General features: G+C 40.1%; 2 protein-coding genes across 2 annotated transcripts in view; one reads left to right on the top strand and one right to left on the bottom strand.

The window, feature by feature from the left end:
* The window catches only part of LOC136244390 (cell adhesion molecule DSCAML1-like), a 108,150-nt gene extending 106,787 nt beyond the window's left edge, over positions 1-1,363 (top strand). Inside the window, exon 11 of the mRNA XM_066035966.1 lies at positions 1,171-1,363. The gene's annotated coding sequence lies outside the window, so the exon portion shown is untranslated. The remainder of the gene's footprint in view (positions 1-1,170) is intronic.
* A 17,204-nt stretch (positions 1,364-18,567) lies between these two features.
* On the bottom strand, positions 18,568-19,122 carry LOC136248007 (E3 SUMO-protein ligase ZBED1-like). Its single transcript, XM_066039825.1, has one exon. The coding sequence runs from the start codon at positions 19,120-19,122 to the stop codon at positions 18,568-18,570; it is 555 nt and encodes a 184-aa protein (XP_065895897.1).
* Between the last annotated feature and the right edge of the window lie 1,348 nt (positions 19,123-20,470).

Here is a 20,470-nt window from a genome sequence, read left to right as displayed (position 1 = left end):
TTAAGCATTAGCTATCCAAAGCCCCTAAATTTCCATAATGAATTATACGTATAGACACTCGTTAATAAGTTATAAGCTAGTCTTGCCAGATTTAATCGTTTCATGTATGTAGCTAATTATTAGACAAACAACTATTATGACACCACTATTTCAAGTCCTTTGAAGTAACTAATGAGCCTGAATGGTGGCATGGTACAAAAACTGTATAACTAATTATCAACACTGAATATTGCAGACATAACAACGTGGTTGAGCTAGCATTGCATATGGCATTCTCTAACTAATCACATTTGTGACTGTCTCTGGGAAAACCGGTCTTATCGCCCATTTAAAGGTATCGAGAAACGTCGGTTTTAAATATTCTGTGTGTTGTAGCTGGCCAATGGTGGTAGCTACGCATACCAAATTTTCACACGTTTCACAACAATTTCTTACCTTCCTGATCATCCACTGAAGAAGTAGTCAACAGCTAAGTTTCCCGCCATTTTAGATAGTTTTTAAACCGAGGTTGTCTGTATCAGGCGAGCTCCAGAAGGGGTGGGAGGCGGGGGCCCTGGAAGGCGAGCTCCAGAAGGGGTGGGAGGCGGGGGCCCTGGAAGGCGGGCAAGATGGTGTTCAAAAATTGAAAAGAGACGTGCTAGGATGAATTAGGCCAAGTTATAGGCCATTCAGGGCTCAGAACTGGCTAAAATGAAAGGACATTTACAGCACAGGTCATTGTCCAACACCACAGAGCTGTACAGCCACACACAGCCATCTCCTGGTCGGCCAGGGCTCCATCAAGACCCCAGACCACTCGTACGGCTCGCCACTGTGCTCTAGAAAAGCAGCCAGCAAAAGCAGACCACTTTACTCTGGTCGACTGTGGCAGTGAAACTTGATAGTGCATTCATTAAGCTTTGTGTTTTTGTGAAAAAATCAAACTTCCTGTCTTGGGCGATAAGAACGGTTTTCGTAGATCCAGTCACATTTCACTATCGAAATACAACATCTGCAATCTATTAGTGTTAATGAACAAATTTATTGATAGCATTTGGTTAATTTTTATAACAAAATTGCAAACTTTACAACTAAACTCCATCAGTGCTATCATATTACAAACCATTGTAAGCATTAACATTAATTGATCTTATTATCGCAATTAATATTATTGTGTGTGCTTTGTTGCAGCTGATATGAAAGCTTAGAAGAATTTATTATAGCTAGAAAAACAATGCTATTATTATTGATATTACATACACATAATATGAACTTTTGCTGAGCATAGTTATTTATTTTATTAGCAAACATTAATTGGATAGAGTTGATTTTTTCTTGTATGTCACTTTTATATTTAACATTAACAAGTTTAGCTATGCACTTACCAATGCAAAGGTTGTACATATAACAAAACTCTAATATACCCAGATATAAATTATATAAATAGCTGGTAGCAGGAGCACACAAGTCCAGAGGATGACAGACTTGCTAGTAGCTAAGTTAAGTTACTATCAGTAGTCTGAGTTGGATACACAAACTACATAATAAAAATACTAAATATTTCGCATATTCAGCTACATATAACTGCAATGACTCCAACACACAGTAATTAATCAACTACTGTAACCAAACAAATGGTTGTTGTCTTCACATATTGACAAGTTAACTACATATGTAAAACAATGTGTTAAAGTAATAAACTTTTCAAAATGCTACACCAGTCATATACTATCCATCCTAAAAAAAAAAACACCTTTGCTGTAAAAGAGGCATGTCCAAGAAACTACAAGTACCTGTAACCCATTATAAAACAGCTCCTCATAAAAGTTAAAAATCTAGTACTTAAAGAGCTGATATCTGGAGCAGCCAAAAGTCAATCTTACTTTATTATTATCACCAAAGTTTTAATCCATGCAAGAACACCTTGGCTGTACAACAGGTACATAAAAGTAACTTGCAATCGAAACAGCTGATATCTGAAATGGCCGAGAATGAATGTTGATATACAATAAATTGCAATTAATAAAAAAATTACATTGATGTTTTATCAATCAGTTTTGTTCTATATTCACTTTTGCTGCATTATAAATTAATTTCTTTTAACTCTAATTGGTTGGTAAATTGGCCATCTTTTTGCTCCATACACTGACTATTTAAAAAGGCAGCCAAATTACCAGTTTAAAATTTTAGAGTGCAGCAAGACTGAATGTAAAACACAGCTAAACGATAAAGGTTCAATGTTAAATTGCAAATAAAATAATATATCATTTGTATAATTATCAACATTCATTCTTGTCTCTTTAGATATCAGCTATTTTTGTTGCCAGTTACTTATGTTTACTATAATGTGTATACCTGTTGTGCAGCCAAGGTGCTCTAGCAGGGATTAAAACTTTGCCGATTATAGTTCATTTAATTCTTGGCCATTCAGCTTTCTATGTTACCAGTTATTCTTACTTTCATGAAGTCTTTCTCTACAACTGAGCTGGTCACAAATAATACAAAAACTGGTGCAGTATTTTGGAAAGTTTATTACTTACAAGTATGTACCTATAACCCAATTTAAAGCCTACCTTTTGGCACATTGTACATTCATTGACAATGGCATTGAATGCTGTACCATAGATTCCCTAAACATTTTGCAGAAATAAATTCATTTCATTCACGTCTGGCCAAACAATGTGGAAAATTGTACCAACCCCAGGAGTGAATCGGGGGGGGGGGGTTCCTTCCTTTCTAAGTTAGTACTTGACCAATTAAACCCTAAATCTTCCATGTGTATCAAAAGCAGACTTATTTCAGGAACTATGCATCACTATCAGCACAAATAATGTCTATGTAATTATACCTATTGTTCAACTCTGTTCCAGGCAAGTACAGATTTCTTTTCCTCAATAGTTCTTCTGTAACAAAGCAGGTTACGAGCACTATTCAAGTTACCACTTATATATCATTCACAACAAGACTGACACAAAAGTACAAAGACCAATTAATACTTAACTATGTAAATAGCTTATACAAAAGGTGTTTATAATACAAAAATAAATAATTTAATAGGTCTGTTACACTATCCCCTCCACTAAGAAGATGTCCTCATCTTTATTATCTTATATAGTCCTGGAGTCTTGCTGGGGGTCTATGTTCTCGTGCTGGATAACATCTCATCTCTGCAAGTGGTTGGCCTTGTATATTGCTGGAGTTCTGAACTACATCCTCTACAGTATGTTGGTTATCCACCAGAGTAAATCATCATCGTAATCCACTATTTCTAAATTAGTGCCAATTGGTGTTGGTGGTGGTGGTGGTGCTCGTACATTATTATGCCTTGCTTGTGAGGGTTCAGTACTATCACTTGAGGCTTTCCATGTACTACTGTCTAATCTAGTATCACTTCAGCATGGCTTTAGTCTGTTAAAATGGACCACCTGTCTTTGTCTTCTACCTTCCTGTCTTTATATCCTGTATGTACATTCAGATAATTTTTTTAACAACTCTAAAAGGTCCATACCAAGAATGAAATAGCTTCTTACTACTGTTCCTTGGCACCTTCAGATTCAACAACCAGACCAAGTCTGCAAGTCACCTACAGCATATGAATCACCATGTGTTGTTTTGTCATTTGTTTTTTGTGGTGTACTCCAGAAACCTTACTAGCAAGCTCAAAAGCAGATGACAATCGCTGGTCTAGCTTAGTTGCATACTCAGTCAGTGATGCGGATTGGTGAGGTTGTGTAATACCATACTGAACATCAACAGGTAACACTGGTTGACGACCGTGCATTAAGTAGAATGGTGAATAGCCAGTTGACGCATGAACGCTAGAGTTGTATGCAAAGCACACTTTTTGCAGGTGTTTCTCCCAGTCTCAGGAGTTAGCCTTGCAATGAGTGGCTAGCATGCTCAGTAATGTCCTGTTAAATCGCTCCACCGTACCATCACATTGCAGATGATACAGTGTAGTCCTGCTTTCTGGATGCCTAACAAGGTGCATACTTCTGACATCAGTTTACTCTCAAATTGTGGACCATGGTCTGAGTGAAGTTGACTAGGAACGTCAAAATGCATAAAACTCCATCTACTAATTATCTGCAACTATATGAGCTTCTTGATTTGGAATGGGGAAAGCTTCCATCCACATAGTGAATAAATCTGCGACAACTAATATATATGAGTTTCTATTCTCACTCTCTGGAAATGGTCCCACAATGTCCATGGCCATTATCTGCCCTGGATGACTAGCTGCTATGTTTCCCAGTGGTGCTGTTCTTGGGGTATTAGTAGATTTTCTAGTTGCATAACTGGCACAGGTTTGGCACCAACTGCAGGTATCACTCCAATACCCAGGCCAGTAAAAACGTTCCTTGACTCTGCTAAAGGTTTTCTCTTGTCCTAGATGGCTCCCTGCTACACCTTCATGCAATGCTGCCAAATTTCTGGGATGATGTTCTTGGGGAATTACTAATTAGAACCAGTGCTGATCTTTGTTTGGTTCTTTAAACATTCTGTATAGCAGTCCATTAATAACAGTCAGTTGTTCCCATAGCTGCCAAAGTCACCTGTCACCTGGGCTGTTTGTTGGTTGAGTTTCAGGATAATTGTTACACTCTTTAGCAGTCAGGACTAGACTAATGCCAGGTTCATTCAACTGAGCAGCTCACAATTCCTCGGGAGAATATTCACCCAGTGATGCTACATTTGGAGTCGTCACTGCTGCCGGAACTAGAGCTTCATCTGTTGGGATAATCCCACACTGCTTGCATGGTATACGTGACATTGCATCAGCATTCTTGTGACGAATACCATGGCGATGAATAATTATGAACTCATATTCTTGCAACTTCTGCACCTACCGGGCAATCTGGCCCTCCTGTTCCTTGAACTTATGTATCCAAGAAAGTGTACCATGGCCTGTTCTTATTGTAAAGGGTGCTCCAAGAAGGTAAGGATGAAAGTGCTGCAAAAATGTGACCACTGCCAATAGCTATCTTCTTGTTACACAATAGTTTCATTCTGATTTTGTCAGGCTTCTACTGGCATATGCTTTGACACACTTCTTTCCCTTCTGAACCTGTGATAAGATGGCGCCAATTCCTGTACCAATCCAGGAGAAAAGGCTGGGACCAGTCAGGCAAAGCAAGGACAGGAGATGAAACCAGATGGCTCTTTAAACAATCAAATGCCTTCTGACATTGGTTTGTCCACTAAAACCTAGTTACCTAGATTGTGACTGTCGCTCGGTAAGTTTATGAAGTGGTGAGGCTATGGAAGCAAAACCCTTAATGAACTGTCTATATATAATAACTAGCCAGCCCTAAAAACTATTGAGTTTCTTTCACTGATGTTGGTACCAGCCACTCTTTTACCTGATCAGTCTTGGATGGGTCTGGCATAATGCCCTCTGTAGACACGACATGTCCTAGAAATTGAACCTTAGGCTGTAGAAACCAACATTTATTTGGATGCCTTATTTATATGCTCAAACATTTGTTTCAAATTACAAAGGTGCTCATCAAAACTCCTACCCACCACAATTATGTCATCAATGTAGACTATGCAACTACTCCATTGGAGGTCCGACAGTACCATATCCATAAGCTGTTGAAAAGTTGCAGGAACATTGCATAGTCCAAACAGCATAACATTAAACTGGAACAGGCCCTCATGTGTGCAAAACACTGTCTTTTCTCTGTGCTGTGGGTCAACTTACACCTGCCAGTACCCACTCTTCAAGTCTAATGTGGAAAAGCACATCAATCCTGCCAGGGTATCCAGAGTGTCATCAATCCTGGGTATGGGATAAGCATCCTTGTGAGTTATTTCATTCACCTTGCGGTAATCTACGCAAAAGCAAAGAGAGCCATCCTTCTTTGGCACAAGAACAATAGGGGATGCCCAAGGGCTTTTTGATGGGGCAATGATGCTTTTTTCTTCCATTTCGGTTAAAAGTCTCCTAATTTCATATCTTTGGGGTAGAGGAACTCTCCTTACTGCTTGACGGATAGGGTTTCCATTGGTTTCAATCCGATGATTCAACACATTCATTCGGCCAAGGTCACCAGGCTTATAAGCAAATATGTGTGCATAAGAAGTAAGCAGAGCACTAAACTGAGTGAGCTGGTGGTCTGAAAAGGCATCTGGCATTGTGCTGGGTACATCATTTACCACTTTCTTCCATTCCTGGTTGATACAAGCAGAATCATTAGTTTTGCCTATTGATAATATCTCCTCTATATTACTGATAGCCTCTGCACTTGCCACTTTGGTCCCCTTGTAAATGGTAGTTGGCTTATAATCTAGGTTAATTATCCGGAATGGTACAAGCCCATTTTGAGGTACCACAATGGCTTTTGCTATGAGAACAAGCTGTTTCTTAACTGGTTTGTCCTCCACCATCCAGGACCCTTCACAATTCAGGGGCATCATTCCCATAACCTCAATTTCACTGGCGGCAGCGATGGTCAGTGTTTCTGGTATGACAACCTCTACATACCTTCTGCTATTCTCTGGTAGCTGCTTTGCATTCAGAGATATTCAGGTCCCACCAGAACAAAGTTTTTTCGTGCCAAGTCCAAGACACAATCATTAGCCTCCAAGAAATTCAATCCAAGGATTCCTTCTGATGTTAGGACATTAACAACAATTAGTTCTTGTTAAAATGTTTTCCCTGAGATTTCTAGCTCAATAGTTACCGATCCTTGAATCTGCAAAGGTGCACCATCAACACCAACCAGCCGCAAGCCAACTGGGTTTATTCCTGGGGCAGTGGGTGGCTTAATGTGTTCCCATACCTCACTAGATACTAGCGATACAGTTGCCCCAGTGTCTACCAGGAATGACATTATGACACCTCATTACTGAATACACGTGCACACACAGTATAATTTGATACAATATTTATAGCAATTGTGCACATGTCATTATCAGGTGAGGCACAATTACTGTTACATACCTGACTCATGGGTAAGGACACTTCTCCACACATTGTAGGTGGGATATTAGCACATCCACTAGCATAATGTCCTGGCTGCTCACACTTGTAACAAATTGTTGCTCGATGTTTCCTCCTCTTCTGTCTTTGCTGGTAGTACTGTTTCCTCATTTTAGTTGTTACTTGTCTCACATTTATCTCATCTTCCAGTTTCTTGAGCTTTTCCATTAATGTATTTAACACTGCTTCCAGATTAGGCTGTATGGAGGTAAGCGTGCATTCCTGTGGCCTTGATTCTCAGCTTGTATGGCCGCTGCTCCGAGCACGTAGGACTCAAGCTCTATGGTAGGGTCCGCAACTCGAAAAATCGATATCCTTCAATCAACTACCTAACTATTGTCATGTGTTAGGTTAAGTGTAACTTAAATAACACCAGCGTGGCAGCCAAGTTTGTCACTTTCTTCTGGTAGAAAACGGTACAAATGTCTTAAAATCACGTGATTTTTCGTTGCAGCGGTTCATAGGGTTCTTCGTATGCCACAATATTCACTCTCAAGTCTCAACATTTTTCAAGTAGTCTATCATCAACTCAAAGTATTGGTGGTTTAATTGTATTGGTCAGTTTCTGGTGGCAGCACGATTTGTGCAGCTTTTTGGCGACAGACAAAGTGTTTCTCCCTCTGGAGCACAGGACAAGCAGAGCAGCAACTGCGCCGTGGATCAGCAATGACCAGTACTAGGTAAAGTACCTGCATGCGGAGTATGGTTATAATTGAAGCTTGTTAGCCATCTGGCAGAGCCATCTATATGCTGAAATTCGGCCAAAATGACGCGATTTTTGCAAACAAATACCAGAATGGTTGATACATCAGTGAGATAGTCTCCAACAGCAAGGATACAAAGCTTATAAACACCTAACAATACGGCTATCTCGCCCAATAAACGCATAGAGCAATCCAGTGCATGAAATAGGCACTCGCGTGATCGATATTCAAATCTCGAAAAATACAACCATAATCTATTCCAATGACCTTAAAATCACTTGGAATCAAGTGACAATCAGTTTGTGTCATTACGTTTAGCATCTCGATTAGCCCACCAGTCCAAGGCTCTCCCTATGATGCCATCACAGCATAACACACACCTGTACTGGCCCAGACCACGCCTGAGCGAACAATTAGCAGAAATATTTACAAAAAAAGGAAAAAACTGCATGGTTCCTATTCAGAAATGAAAGCGATTTTATGGGTATCTCCGCGATTTGAATTTCGATCACGTGAGTGCCTATTTCATGCATTGGATTGCTCTATTCGTTTACTGGGCGAGATAGCCGTATTGTTAGGTGTTTATAAGCTTCGTATCCTTGCTGTTGGAGACTGTCTCACTGATGTATCAACCATTCTGGCATTTGTTTGCAAAAATCGCGTCGTTTTGGCCGAATTTCAGCATATAAGCTTAGATGGCTCAGCCAGATGGCTAACAAGCTTCAATTATAACCATACTCCGCATGCAGGTACTTTACCTAGTACTGGTCATTGCTGACCCACGGCGCAGTTGCTGCTCTGCTTGTCCTGTGCTCCAGAGGAAGAAACATTTTGTCTGTCGCCAAAAAGCTGCACAGATCGTGCTGCCACCAGAAACTGACCAATAAAATTAAACCACCAATACTTTGAGTTGATGATAGACTACTTGAACAATGTTGAGAGTGAATATCGTAGCATACGAAGAACCCTACGAACCGCTGCAACGAAAAATCACGTGATTTTAAAACATTTGTACCGTTTTCTACCAGAAGAAAGTGACAAACTTAGCTGCCACGCTGGTGTTATGTAAGTTACACTTAGCCTAACACATGACAATAGTTAAGTAGTTCATTGGAGGATATCGATTTTTCGCGTTGCGGACCCTATCTATGGTACTCGAGACGGCTTCTGACATGGTCTTCGGGCGGCGTTGTCTCACACTGAGAGTTATTCTGGGATCTTCCAGTTAATCAAAGTAATGACTCAGTGCTATGTATTCTCTAGCTTCCTTTTGAAGCTCTGGATATCTGTTAAAACACCGAGTCTGTCCGCGAAATCACCCAAACTTTCAGTTCCTCGTTTCGTACTATGCTGCAGTTCATTCTTGTAAAGTTCTGTTTTACTACTGGGCTCGAAACGTTCCTGAAGGGCTTCTCTGGCCTGTTTGTAAGACTCACTCTTAGCTCTGCTTAGCGCCACACGTGCCTTTCCGGTTACTCGCACGTGCAACCATTGCAATTTTGTAATGTCGTCCCACCTGTTTACCACTGCCACACTTTCAAAGTGCTGGATCCACTCGCAGAAGTCCTCCTCCCCGATAAACACCTCCGGAAGGATAATTGGCCTTCCCATCGGCTGAGTACTGTCTTGGTCGTCCGACACCTGATCAGATTGGTGGTTCATCGCTCGGCCGTGACGTGAACTGTAACAAACAACAGGCCACTACAGTACGAGACTCGACCTTCCGGGGTACCGTTCAAAGTAAAGAGTTAATATGCCACGGTAACACAGCTTTTTCACTTGGGGTTCAGATGAAACGTCGCGGGTCCGTCTAGGCACGAGTCTTCTGGCGTGGCCCCGGCTGACCCTGCCGACTACGCCAATGTAACAAAGCAGGTTACGAGCACTATTCAAGCTACCACTCATTATATCATTCACAACAATACTGACACAAATGTACAAAGACTAATTAATACTTAACTATGTAAATAGCTTATACAAAAGGTGTTTATAATACAAAAATAAATGATTTAATAGGTCTGTAACACTTCAAAAACAGGTTTTGATTGTGGGTTTTGGTTTTGTATTATTAGCAGTGTTTTCCACTATTTAATTTAATTTAATTTAATAATTGCTTTACAGAATTGGAATTACATACAGTAGAGGCTATAGTGATTACAGAGACATACAATTCTGAAGGACTACCAGTGTCCTGCACTGGTAGCCTAGAGCACTAACTACTTAACTACAAAAACTATACATGCATACATTTATATAATAGTTACAAATAATTATAATTGGTTGGTACAGGAGTCTTGGAGCAGCGGGTACAAGGACACAGGTAATGAAAAGTACAGGGGGTATTATCAAAGTTAGCTAAAAAATGATTCCATAAAAATGCTTTCAACTTTGGTTTGATTACATCTAGTGATTGAGATAGGTCAATTATTGGTAAAGAGTTCCATAATCTTGGTAAACGATAAAAATATGAGTTCATGATAGGGTTGATATGGGCTGTCTTGGGGTATAACTTTGTGCCACTATGCTAGGGTCCTGTCAACGCACCAATGGTCCAGGCAAATAAGGTCCGGGCGGACCATTTATGCTGTCATATAAGGTCCGGGCGGACCATTTATGCTGTCATATAAGGTCCGGGCGGACCATTTATGCTGTCATAAAAGGTCCGGCCAGACCACTTGTGCCTACATACTTGGTCCCCCGGACCACCCATGCCAGTGCATAAATGGTCCGGGCTGAACATAAACGGTCCGCTTCCAGTTTGTCATGCATGCATCCGATAATTATGCTGGCGTGAATTTTGCAGCTAAGTTAACATAATTATCTGAAGCAATATGGTTGATGCTACAACGTAAATATTAAACCCTTGCTCACGACGTAGTTCCTGAAAATGCATGCCGGTGTCACAGTGATATGTGTTTCCCCGCGTTTTGTGTTTCCCGCACACATATCACTAGGGATCCGTGTTTCCCCGCACACATATCACTAACTGGCTATCAATCTACAAGTCACAGTGATATGTGTTTCCCCGGGTATTATGTTCCCCAGATAAAAGCGTTACTAGCATACATATCCCTAGGGTAGGGTCCGCAACGTGAAATCTCAACCTCCGAGAATCAACTACCAAACCACCCACAAGTGCTAGGCTTGGTACCACTTAGAAAATGCCAGATTGGCGTTATTTTTCATTAACGTCTTGTCGTGCAAATCGGCGAATATGCTTACAAATTACGAGATTTTTTGCTATATTTTTAAGGAAATCTATTTTCAAGCTACAATACGCACTCTCAACCTTTCTTATTAACTGCACTCTAAACTAAAACCATCAGTGGCTGCATTGTCTTGAGCAATTTCCAGCCGCAGCATCGCGAAAATCAAATTTCGGACTCGAAAAAAGTTTCGATGCCACTGGAGCACACAGTAGCAATGCCAAAGTAACCCTCCCAGGTCAAACTGGTCTGGCATGGGTCCAACTACTACCACACGAAATATCATCGAATTCCAAAATTGTTTGCCATCTGGCTGAGCTCGACGGCTGTCAAAAATTCGTCAAAAATGCCGATTTTATTCACTGACGGGAATCTTTACTAGCCAGATGTACTAGTTTACTTCTAAAAAGCTTGCTAGACCCATAGCCAGTAGCTTTCATTCATAGGATTGGTATGGCAGTTCTTCTATAGCGACCTCAAAATTCGCCAAATGCCGATATCCACGAATTTTGCGGATATTGACCAATTTACAACCTTTTAAAGAAATCTTGCACAGGAAACCTGATGTTTTGCCTCTCTAAAGTCATGCTGCATCCTTGTTTAGTTATATTCATCCATAGAATGGCAATGGCGGCTCTCTTATCGAGGCTAAAATCCATCGAAATGCCCATCTCACCATTTGTCATCAGTTTTAGGAAGTTTTACAAGTCAAACATGCTGGTTTGCCTCTCTACATCTTTACTGGACGTTTCAATCACCTTCGTCTGTGTAGGCACCTTTCTTCAGTCTCTTGAAAATGTCAGAGCATGCCAATTGGGCGCAACCATCCGCACCACTTACTGCTTATTTTGTTTCATTGATTCCACGAAAATCCAGCAGAAATATTACATAACCCAACTGGAGTTAGTCTAGTTCTAAATATCCACCTTCGGAACTCTACATGAATGGAAATTTCGATCGTGGTTTTTGATAATCGGCATTTGCAATTCGGTAATCATTTGTATAAACATGTAGAGTACAATATTTAGAGCTAGACTAACTCCATTTGCGCTCTATTACATTTCTGCTAGTTTTCCTGTCATTCTTGCGTGGAACCAATGAAACAAAATAAGCGTTAACTGGTATTGATGGTTGCGCCCAGTTGGCGTGCTCTGACGTTTTCAAGAGACTGAATAAAGCTGCCTACACAAACGAAGGTGATTGAATGGTCCAGCAAGGATGTAGAGAGGTAAACCAGCACGTTTGACATGTAAAACTTCCGAAAACTGATGACAAATGGTGAGATGGGCATTTCGATGGATTTTGGCCTCGATAAGAGAGCCGCCAGTGCCACCCTATGGACGAATATAACTAAACAAGGATGTAGCATGACTTTAGAGAGGCAAAGCATCACGTTTGCTGTGCAAGATTTCTTTAAAGGGTTGTAAATTGGTCGATATCGACAAAATTCGTTGATATCGGCATTTGGCGGAATTTGAGGTTGCTAGAAGAGCTGCCAGACTAACCCTATGAATGAAAGCTACTGGCTATGGGTCTAGCAAGCTTTGGAGAAGTAAACTAGCACATCTGGCTAGTAAAGGTTCACGTCAGTGAATAAAATAGGCATTTTTGACGAATTTTTGACAGCTGTCGAGCTCAGCCAGATGGCAAACAATTTTGGAATTCGATGATATTTCGTGTGGTAGTAGTTGGACCCATGCCAGGCCAGTTTGACCTGAGAGGGTTACTTTGGCAGCGCTACTGTGTGCTCCAATGGCATCGAAACTTTTTTCGAGTCCGAAATTTCATTTTCGCGATGCTGCGGCTGGAAATTACTCCAGACGATGCAGGTACTGATGGTTTTAGTTTAGAGTACAGTTAATAAGAAAGGTTGAGAGTGCGTATTGTAGCTTTAAAAGACATTTCCTTGAAGATATAACAAAAAATCTCGTAATTTGTAAGCATATTCGCCGATTAGCACGACAAGACGTTAATGAAAAATAACGCCAATCTGGCATTTTCTAAGTGGTACCTAGCCTAGCATTTGTGGGTGGTTTGGTAGTTGATTTTCGGAGATCGAAATTTCACGTTGCGGACCCTACCTAGGGATGCGTGTTTCCCTGACGTTCAGTTTCGAAGTGCATGTACGTAGCTATACTGTTTTTGCTTTGCTGCTTCTACTACTGCTACTAGCCACTGCTGCCCCATTTCCTGCTGCTATACTACTTGTCTACTAGCTGCGCCAGCTACTATATGCAGGATCTGAACTCCTTTTGCTGCTATACTTAGACTACTGCTTGCATGTTGCTGCTACTGCTATAGCTACTGCTTATACTGCTCCAATACTTGCTGCTACCACTATAGCTATACTATATACTTGCCACTATACTACCAGCTGCTATTCTATGCTTGGTGCTACTATAGCTAACACTTGCTAGTACAACTATACTATACTTGCTACTACTTGTTGCTATAGTACTGAAGTGAAGACAAATATATATGAGAATGGATTGGAAGTGGAGAACTAACACACATTCAATAATAAAAATTAAATTAGCTACTATACTGTCTTATATAATGTTTTCTGCAAATAGTTTGATGGAATTCTATATAAACAGTATATAGAATTTGGCTTCAGCCATTTCCAAATAGCATGTGAGTCCATTTGTCACATTTCACCTATGAAGAGAAAACAAGAACAACTTAGCTAAATCCAACACTCACATTATGCTGGCATACCCAATCATAATAGTATGGATGGCTTATAAACGTTCATCTCCTGCATGCTCTGCACATAACATTTTCTTGTCCATGCAGATATCTTGCAATGGATTCATACCTGTACAGTAAAGTGACTTTGAAAGTACATAACTGACTGGAAAATCTGTAAAACAAAAATCTGAGATCTCTCAGATATAAAATCTCTTAAGTATAGTCTAAAGCTCCCAGGTGAAAGTCTCTCGGGTAGTCACATAGCTTTTAAGTAAAAATTCTCAAGTATTGAAATATCTCTATAAAGTAGAATTTCTCAAGTAGTCAAAAGCCTCTCAAGTGAAAAGCTCTCAAGCATAGTCTAAAATTTCTCATCAAATACCTAAATTAATCAAGTCACTCAAGTAAAATCTCTTAAGCAGAGTCTCTTAAGTAGTCAAAAATCTCTAAGCTGCTCTCAAGCAGTTTGAGTAACTAAAGTCTCTTAAGAACTTGAAAGTCTCACTATCAGTTGAAAGTAAAATATCTCGAGTTGTCCAAAACCTCTCAAGGAAACTCAATTTAAGCTAGTATAGTGTAAACCTTGCATGTCCAGTGAAAATCTTTCAAGTATATAGCTATAGCTAAAAACTACTTGAATATAAACTTAGCATGCATGCATGCACACAAGTATATTAGCTCAATGTACACAGCTAATGCATACAAGATATACAATGTGCAGTGCAGCTCTTAGAATTGCACTGAATTAAGACCAACTGCTTGTCTATTGGTAGCACATTCTATTGTAGCTTATAGATTCACAGACAGCACATAACATGTAGCAGGGTTACCCGGTAGATGAATCGTATTTTGTGTGCCAAGAAACAGAGAATTAACCAAATATGGAGGAGACTGAGTGTGGTGCTTGACTAGACATTACATTGGTAGCCTGCAGTTTGAATCCTGGGGTAGGAGAGATTTTCCTTTCTTTGGCCCATTTTCTGTTCATCTTATTGGCTGTGTTATAAGTATGTCAAAGTCTACATGTTTTAGCTCAAAGGTTGCAGCTACACTAGTTGCTATCAGATCTTCATGCTGGACACTGTAAAGTAAAAGTAAAAAGTTAAATTGCTTCATCAAGAATGTAAAATGTACAATTTAAATTCGGTTTCAGCTATACACAAAACACCAGTAGTAGCAAGCAGTATAGCAAGTTAGCAACAGTAGCAACTGCAGTAACAGCAAGCATGTATAGCTAGTGTAATAGTAGCAATACTAGCATCTAGCAGTATAAGCAGTAGCTATGTAGCAGTAAAAATAGCATGAGTATAGACCTATATATAATAGATCTATAGCTACAGCTAGTAGCAGTAGAGGTAGTAAGCAGTGACTGCAGTGTAGTAACAGTAGACTATAGTAGCATGCAGCTATATATAGTTTAGTACTAGCAGCAGTAGTTAGTACTGTGACGCGTGCTATACATATTATAGAGCAGCAGTAGCTAGCTAGTCGACTCGTAGTATAGCTATCAGCAGCACAATTTAAACGCGGGTGTTAGGCGTGGTAGCTATAAAAACTGAGAAACTGGAAGGGAAACATATATCACTAGCACCTTTGCCAGGGAAACACGCATCCCTAGTGATATGTGTGCGGGGAAACACGGATCTCTAGTGATATATGTGCGGGGAAACACGAAACTCGGGGAAACACATATCACTGTGACACCGGCTCTTGACCGCCTCCAAATTTTTTAGTGTACTAAGATCGAGATACTCTAATAGAGCAATCACTCTAATAAAGCAGTCACAGTATTAGAGTAGTGTGTAGTGAGCTATGTAAGGATTTTTATGTACTTCATCAGCGATAAATGCGTGGGGATTTGTCAAATCCCACACCCTAGGTGGGGATTTGACATTGCTTCTTCTCCCCATCACTGGGGCAATTAACAGTTGTCCAATTCACTGACCGATTTTCAGTAGTTGCATTTCTAAACAATAAAATCGCACTTGCTATAACTTTACTAGCTACAGGGCAAGTTTATTACTGGTCGCATGCATGAAATATGCGCTTAGTCATCCTTGAGGTGTTGTTAAATCCCCTACTATGGGGGTGGGGACATAGTGGAGATTTGACAGCCAATTTTGCCCCAGTAGTGGGAAGTTTGACACCACGATTTGTCAAATCCCCTGTCATGAAATTGACAAGTGCATTACGAGACTGCTGTAAGGTGACTGTTCTATTAGGGTATCTCGATCTTGATTTATTATAGTCTACAATAATTGATTCCGCCTGGCCTGGGACCCAAGTGGACCGTGTTCTGGCTAGTTACGCTTCTGTTAAAGAGACGCGAATGAAACCGTGTACAGTAATAGCTAGCTATAGGTTAGCAATATTAGTTTGCTAGGCGCCAACTTCTCCAATCTGTCTGTAACTTTGTGGAAGTAGCTACAGTGCGAAGATGGTACTTCGCCAGTATTCACTAACTCAGTGCTGAGGACGAACTGTCTCCAGACTTTGACTTTGGTTAAGTTGGTAGTAGCCTCGGTTAGGTAATTATTTTGTCACTTAGTATAGCTAATCACAACAGGTAGTGTAGGGTGGCTTAGCTTTAATAGCATTGACATTTATAACCTGGACCAGTTTTGCTCGGGTAGGACCATTGTTGCTGTCATAGATGGTCCGACCGGACCATTTATGTCAAACATATGCGGTCAGGCTGGACCGTTTATGCACCCGGACAAAATATTTTGTTACAGGACAAACTGTCTCCAGACTTTGACTTTGGTTAAGTTGGTAGTATATATCTAACTCAAACCAGCCAAGCTGTAAAAAAAGTGTGCGGCCCTCAAAAAGGCTATGGTGAAAAAAGATGTGAAATCCAAGATGGCGGCCAAGAAATGGCTGTGATGGTAGGTTAATGGTAAAAATTTTAATAAGTTGAATTTTTGTGCCACTTGTATGGTCTTGGCAAAAAATTTACCTAAATTGCCGTTATTAAAATTTTTACCATTAACCTACTATCACAGCCATTTCTTGGCCGCCACCTTGGATTTCACATCTTTTTTCACCATAGCCCTTTTGAAGGCTGCACACTTTTTTTACAGGTTGGCTGTTTTGGGTTAGATTTCACTTCTTTTTGTATTTGTATACCCCACAGCCAGCCATAGGCCGGCTTTGGGACTTCTTAAACCTGTCTTTTTTTCTTTACCACAGGAAGAAGAAAAGATGAAGCAGATGTACTTTAAATATTTCTGATTTTATCAGTAAATGTACAAATTATATATCTAATGCATATATTTATTACAGAACTCTCCATGGTGGTTTCTTTGTAACAGAACACTCTACAAAGTGACTTCTTCTTGCTGCTCTCTCTACAAGGTGAATTGTTCGTAGCTGAACAATCTACAAGGTAACTTCTTATAGCTGATCTCTCTACAGGGTGAATTGTTTGTAGCTGAATTCTGTGCAGGTGATTTGTTTGCAGCTGAGCTCTTTACAGAATGGTTTCTTTGTAGCTGAACTCTCTACAAGGTAACTTCTTCTAACTGATCTTACTACAGGGCTATTTGTTTGCGGCTGAATTTTCTACAGGGTGATTTCTTTGCAGCTGAACTCTCTACATGGTGGTTTCTTTGTAACTGAACTATCTACAAGGTAATTTCTTCTAGCTGATCTCTCTACAGGAAGATTTGTTTGTAGCTAAACTCTCTACAGCTGATTTGTTTGCAGCTGAACTCTATACATGATGGTTTCTTTGTAGCTGAACTCTCCACAAGGTAACTTCTTCTAGCTGATCTTTCTACAGGGTGATTTGTTTGTAGCTGAACTCTCTACAAGGAAACTTCTACTAGCTGATCTCTCTACAGGGAGATTTGTTGTAGCTGAACTCTATACAGGTGATTTGTTTGCAGCTGAGCTCTCTACATGATGGTTCTTTGTAGCTGAACTCTCTACAAGGTGACTTCTTCTAGCTGACCTTTCTACAGGGAGATTTGTTTGTAGCTGAACTCTCTACAGGTGATCTGTTTGCAGCTGAACTCTCTACATGATGGTTTCTTTGTAGCTGAACTCTCTACAAGGTAATTTCTTCTAGCTGATCTCTCTACAGAGAGATTTGTTTGTAGCTGAGCTCTCTACAGGTGATTTGTTTGCAGCTGCATGAACTCTCTACATGATGGTCCTTTGTAGCTGAACTCTCTACAAGGTGACTTATTCTAGCTGATCTCTCTACAGAGAGATTTGTTGTAGCTGAACTCTATACAGGTGATTTGTTTGCAGCTGAACTCTCTACATGATGGTTTCTTTGTAGCTGAACTCTCCACAAGGTAACTTCTTCTAGCTGATCTCTCTACAGGGAGATTTGTTTGTAGCTGAACTCTCTACAGGTGATTTGTTTGCAGCTGAACTCTCTACATGATGGTTCTTTGTAGCTGAACTCTCTACAAGGTGACTTCTTCTAGCTGACCTTTCTTCAGGGAGATTTGTTTGTAGCTGAACTCTCTACAGGTGATCTGTTTGCAGCTGAACTCTCTACATGATGGTTTCTTTGTAGCTGAACTCTCTACAAGGTAATTTCTTCTAGCTGATCTCTCTACAGAGAGATTTGTTTGTAGCTGAACTCTCTACAGGTGATTTGTTTGCAGCTGAACTCTCTACATGTAGGGCTGGGCGGTATTGAAATTTTACTATCACGATATATCATGGGAACAATATCACGATATTACTAATTATCACGATATTTTTTGTATGTTTTGACAGGTGCTCTACTATCAAACTGATACCTGCCTACACCAGTGGCATAAACTGTACCAGCATGAATGGGCAATTATATCATCGTACTATGAGATACAGACATCAGAGATAGACTTCAATTTGTGTAAACACCATAATTGTTAAAATACCATACACTAAATGAACATTGTGTTTTTGATAAAAACGCTTAGAAAATCCCTTGAAAAGGTACTTAAAAAAAGTTATAAGGACATGGAGATACAAGCATGAACTGTGCAGATAAACAAAATTAGTCCAAGTTTCTTGACAAAAAAGTGAGCTGATTTATCTTTTCAGGCTTTAAACAACTTCTTAAAGTGGAATTAATGTATCCAGCAACACTGAAAACTCGTTCCGATGCTACACTTGTAGCACAAATGCACAAATAGTTTCTGGCTAACTTGCTTAATAAAGGAAACTGCAACTCTTCCTTCTTCCACCAATCCAGTGGAGACTGATTAGTGTTAGCCACTGGCATCTGCATGTAAATATCAAATTCATTGTTAACCTTTTCAGCTATAGTAGTTTGGACTGACACTGCATGTTCTGGTTCATCATCTAAAATTTTGCTGAGGGCTGATTGCTTTCGAGGAGGTTCCATTGAAGTTATTGTCACTTCCTTACTAGTTTCTCCTTCGTAAAGTTCCATGAGCTCTTTCTTCAATGCAGCAATTGTAACTTGCCTAACATCTTCAGACAATCTCTTCTTGAAACGTGGATCAACCAAGCAACATCTAGATAACAGCTTATCTATTTCTGGCTCACTGTATCTCTGAAGTAAGTCAGACTTGATCCTGGACTTCATTTCTTTAGCCAGGACTGTATCCTCATCACTGAGTGCTAATCAAGACTCACGGTAGTGAGTCGCGCGGCCAGTAAAGCAGAAACGCGCGCCGCAGACAATAAATGACGCGACCACTACGTGAGGATTTTACAAGAACGAACGTTGTCAAATTCGGCCTTCCTGTAATCCACCCGTCACTTACGCTATCCCTCTGAAACTCTGGAGTTGAACTCATCATGTCACTAGTAACTACCACACAAGCAGTGAAGCAAATCCATGCCGATTGTTTCGTGATCGAGGTTGCCGACATCAAAGGGGAAGTTTAATTTATTTTTTTTTTATCGCATGCGGTTAGACGCAACCGCAGGCGTGTGCCTTGCGTTCCTTTGTGCATTCCGAACATTGATCGCCCTGTTATCGCTTTAGTATTCACTCAATCACCTCAAGATTCGCATCATCGATTTCACCATACATGATTACCCTACAGTCGTGATTTCAGCACCAAACGAAGTTTCAGTCGTCCTCAGTCGACCTAGAGGCCAAATACAAATCCCAGATTGTTGTTTTCCGCAATACTCGCTTGGCATGTAGGGCAATGTGTCTTTAAACTGTTCTGAAAGTTTCGTTATTATTATTATTATTGTTACTGAGCAGACAGCACAGCTGATATGCTCAGGAAAAAAAAAAGCAATCATAAAATGAATTCAGCTATGTAGTTACAAAGATTACAGTTATTGGGTTCCATACAATGTTTGCAGTTCCGCTGAAAAAGAGTCAATATTGTTGCTCTCAATGATGGAAGATGGTAAGTTGTTCCAATCCTTAATTGATCTGGAGAAAAAGCTCTGTTGGTATGAATAGGTAGATGAATTTGGTAGAATAAAACGATGTGGGTGATATAGTCTGGTGGATCTTGTCATTGAAATAAAATGAGGAGGAATTGACAGTGAATAATCTTGATGTATAATTTTAAAAAGTGCTTGTAATCTGGATATTTTACATCTCAGCTGAAGGCTTGGCCAAGAAAGATGCTGTAACATAGCTGTGACTGAACTGAATCGATTGAAATCATTTAGGACCCATCTAGCTGCCCTACGCTGTACTTTCTCTAGCTGTTGAATATTGTTATGGTGGTATGGGTCCCAGATGACTGCAGCGTATTCCATTGACGGTCGTACTATCGTAAGGTAGGCTGTTGTTTTGATGTTAGACGAGCAGCAACTCAGATTGCGTTTCAAGAAGTTTAATATTCTATTGGCCTTAGCAGCTATATTACTAATATGTGGAGACCATGATAGTTTGTTATCCAATATAACACCAAGGTAGGAGTGTTGGTTTGATGTACCCAAGTTGTGATTGTTTAGCTTGT

This window comes from Dysidea avara, chromosome 2 (assembly GCF_963678975.1).
Source record: "Dysidea avara chromosome 2, odDysAvar1.4, whole genome shotgun sequence".
Classification (NCBI taxonomy): domain Eukaryota; kingdom Metazoa; phylum Porifera; class Demospongiae; order Dictyoceratida; family Dysideidae; genus Dysidea; species Dysidea avara.
The sequence above is the reverse complement of the archived record's forward strand: the minus strand, read 5'-3'. Positions and strand labels throughout refer to the sequence as shown.

Excerpts from the sequence above, each read along its gene's own strand:
- LOC136248007 (XM_066039825.1), bottom strand. The coding sequence starts at position 19,122 with ATGAAGTCCAGGATCAAGTCTGACTTACTTCAGAGATACAGTGAGCCA.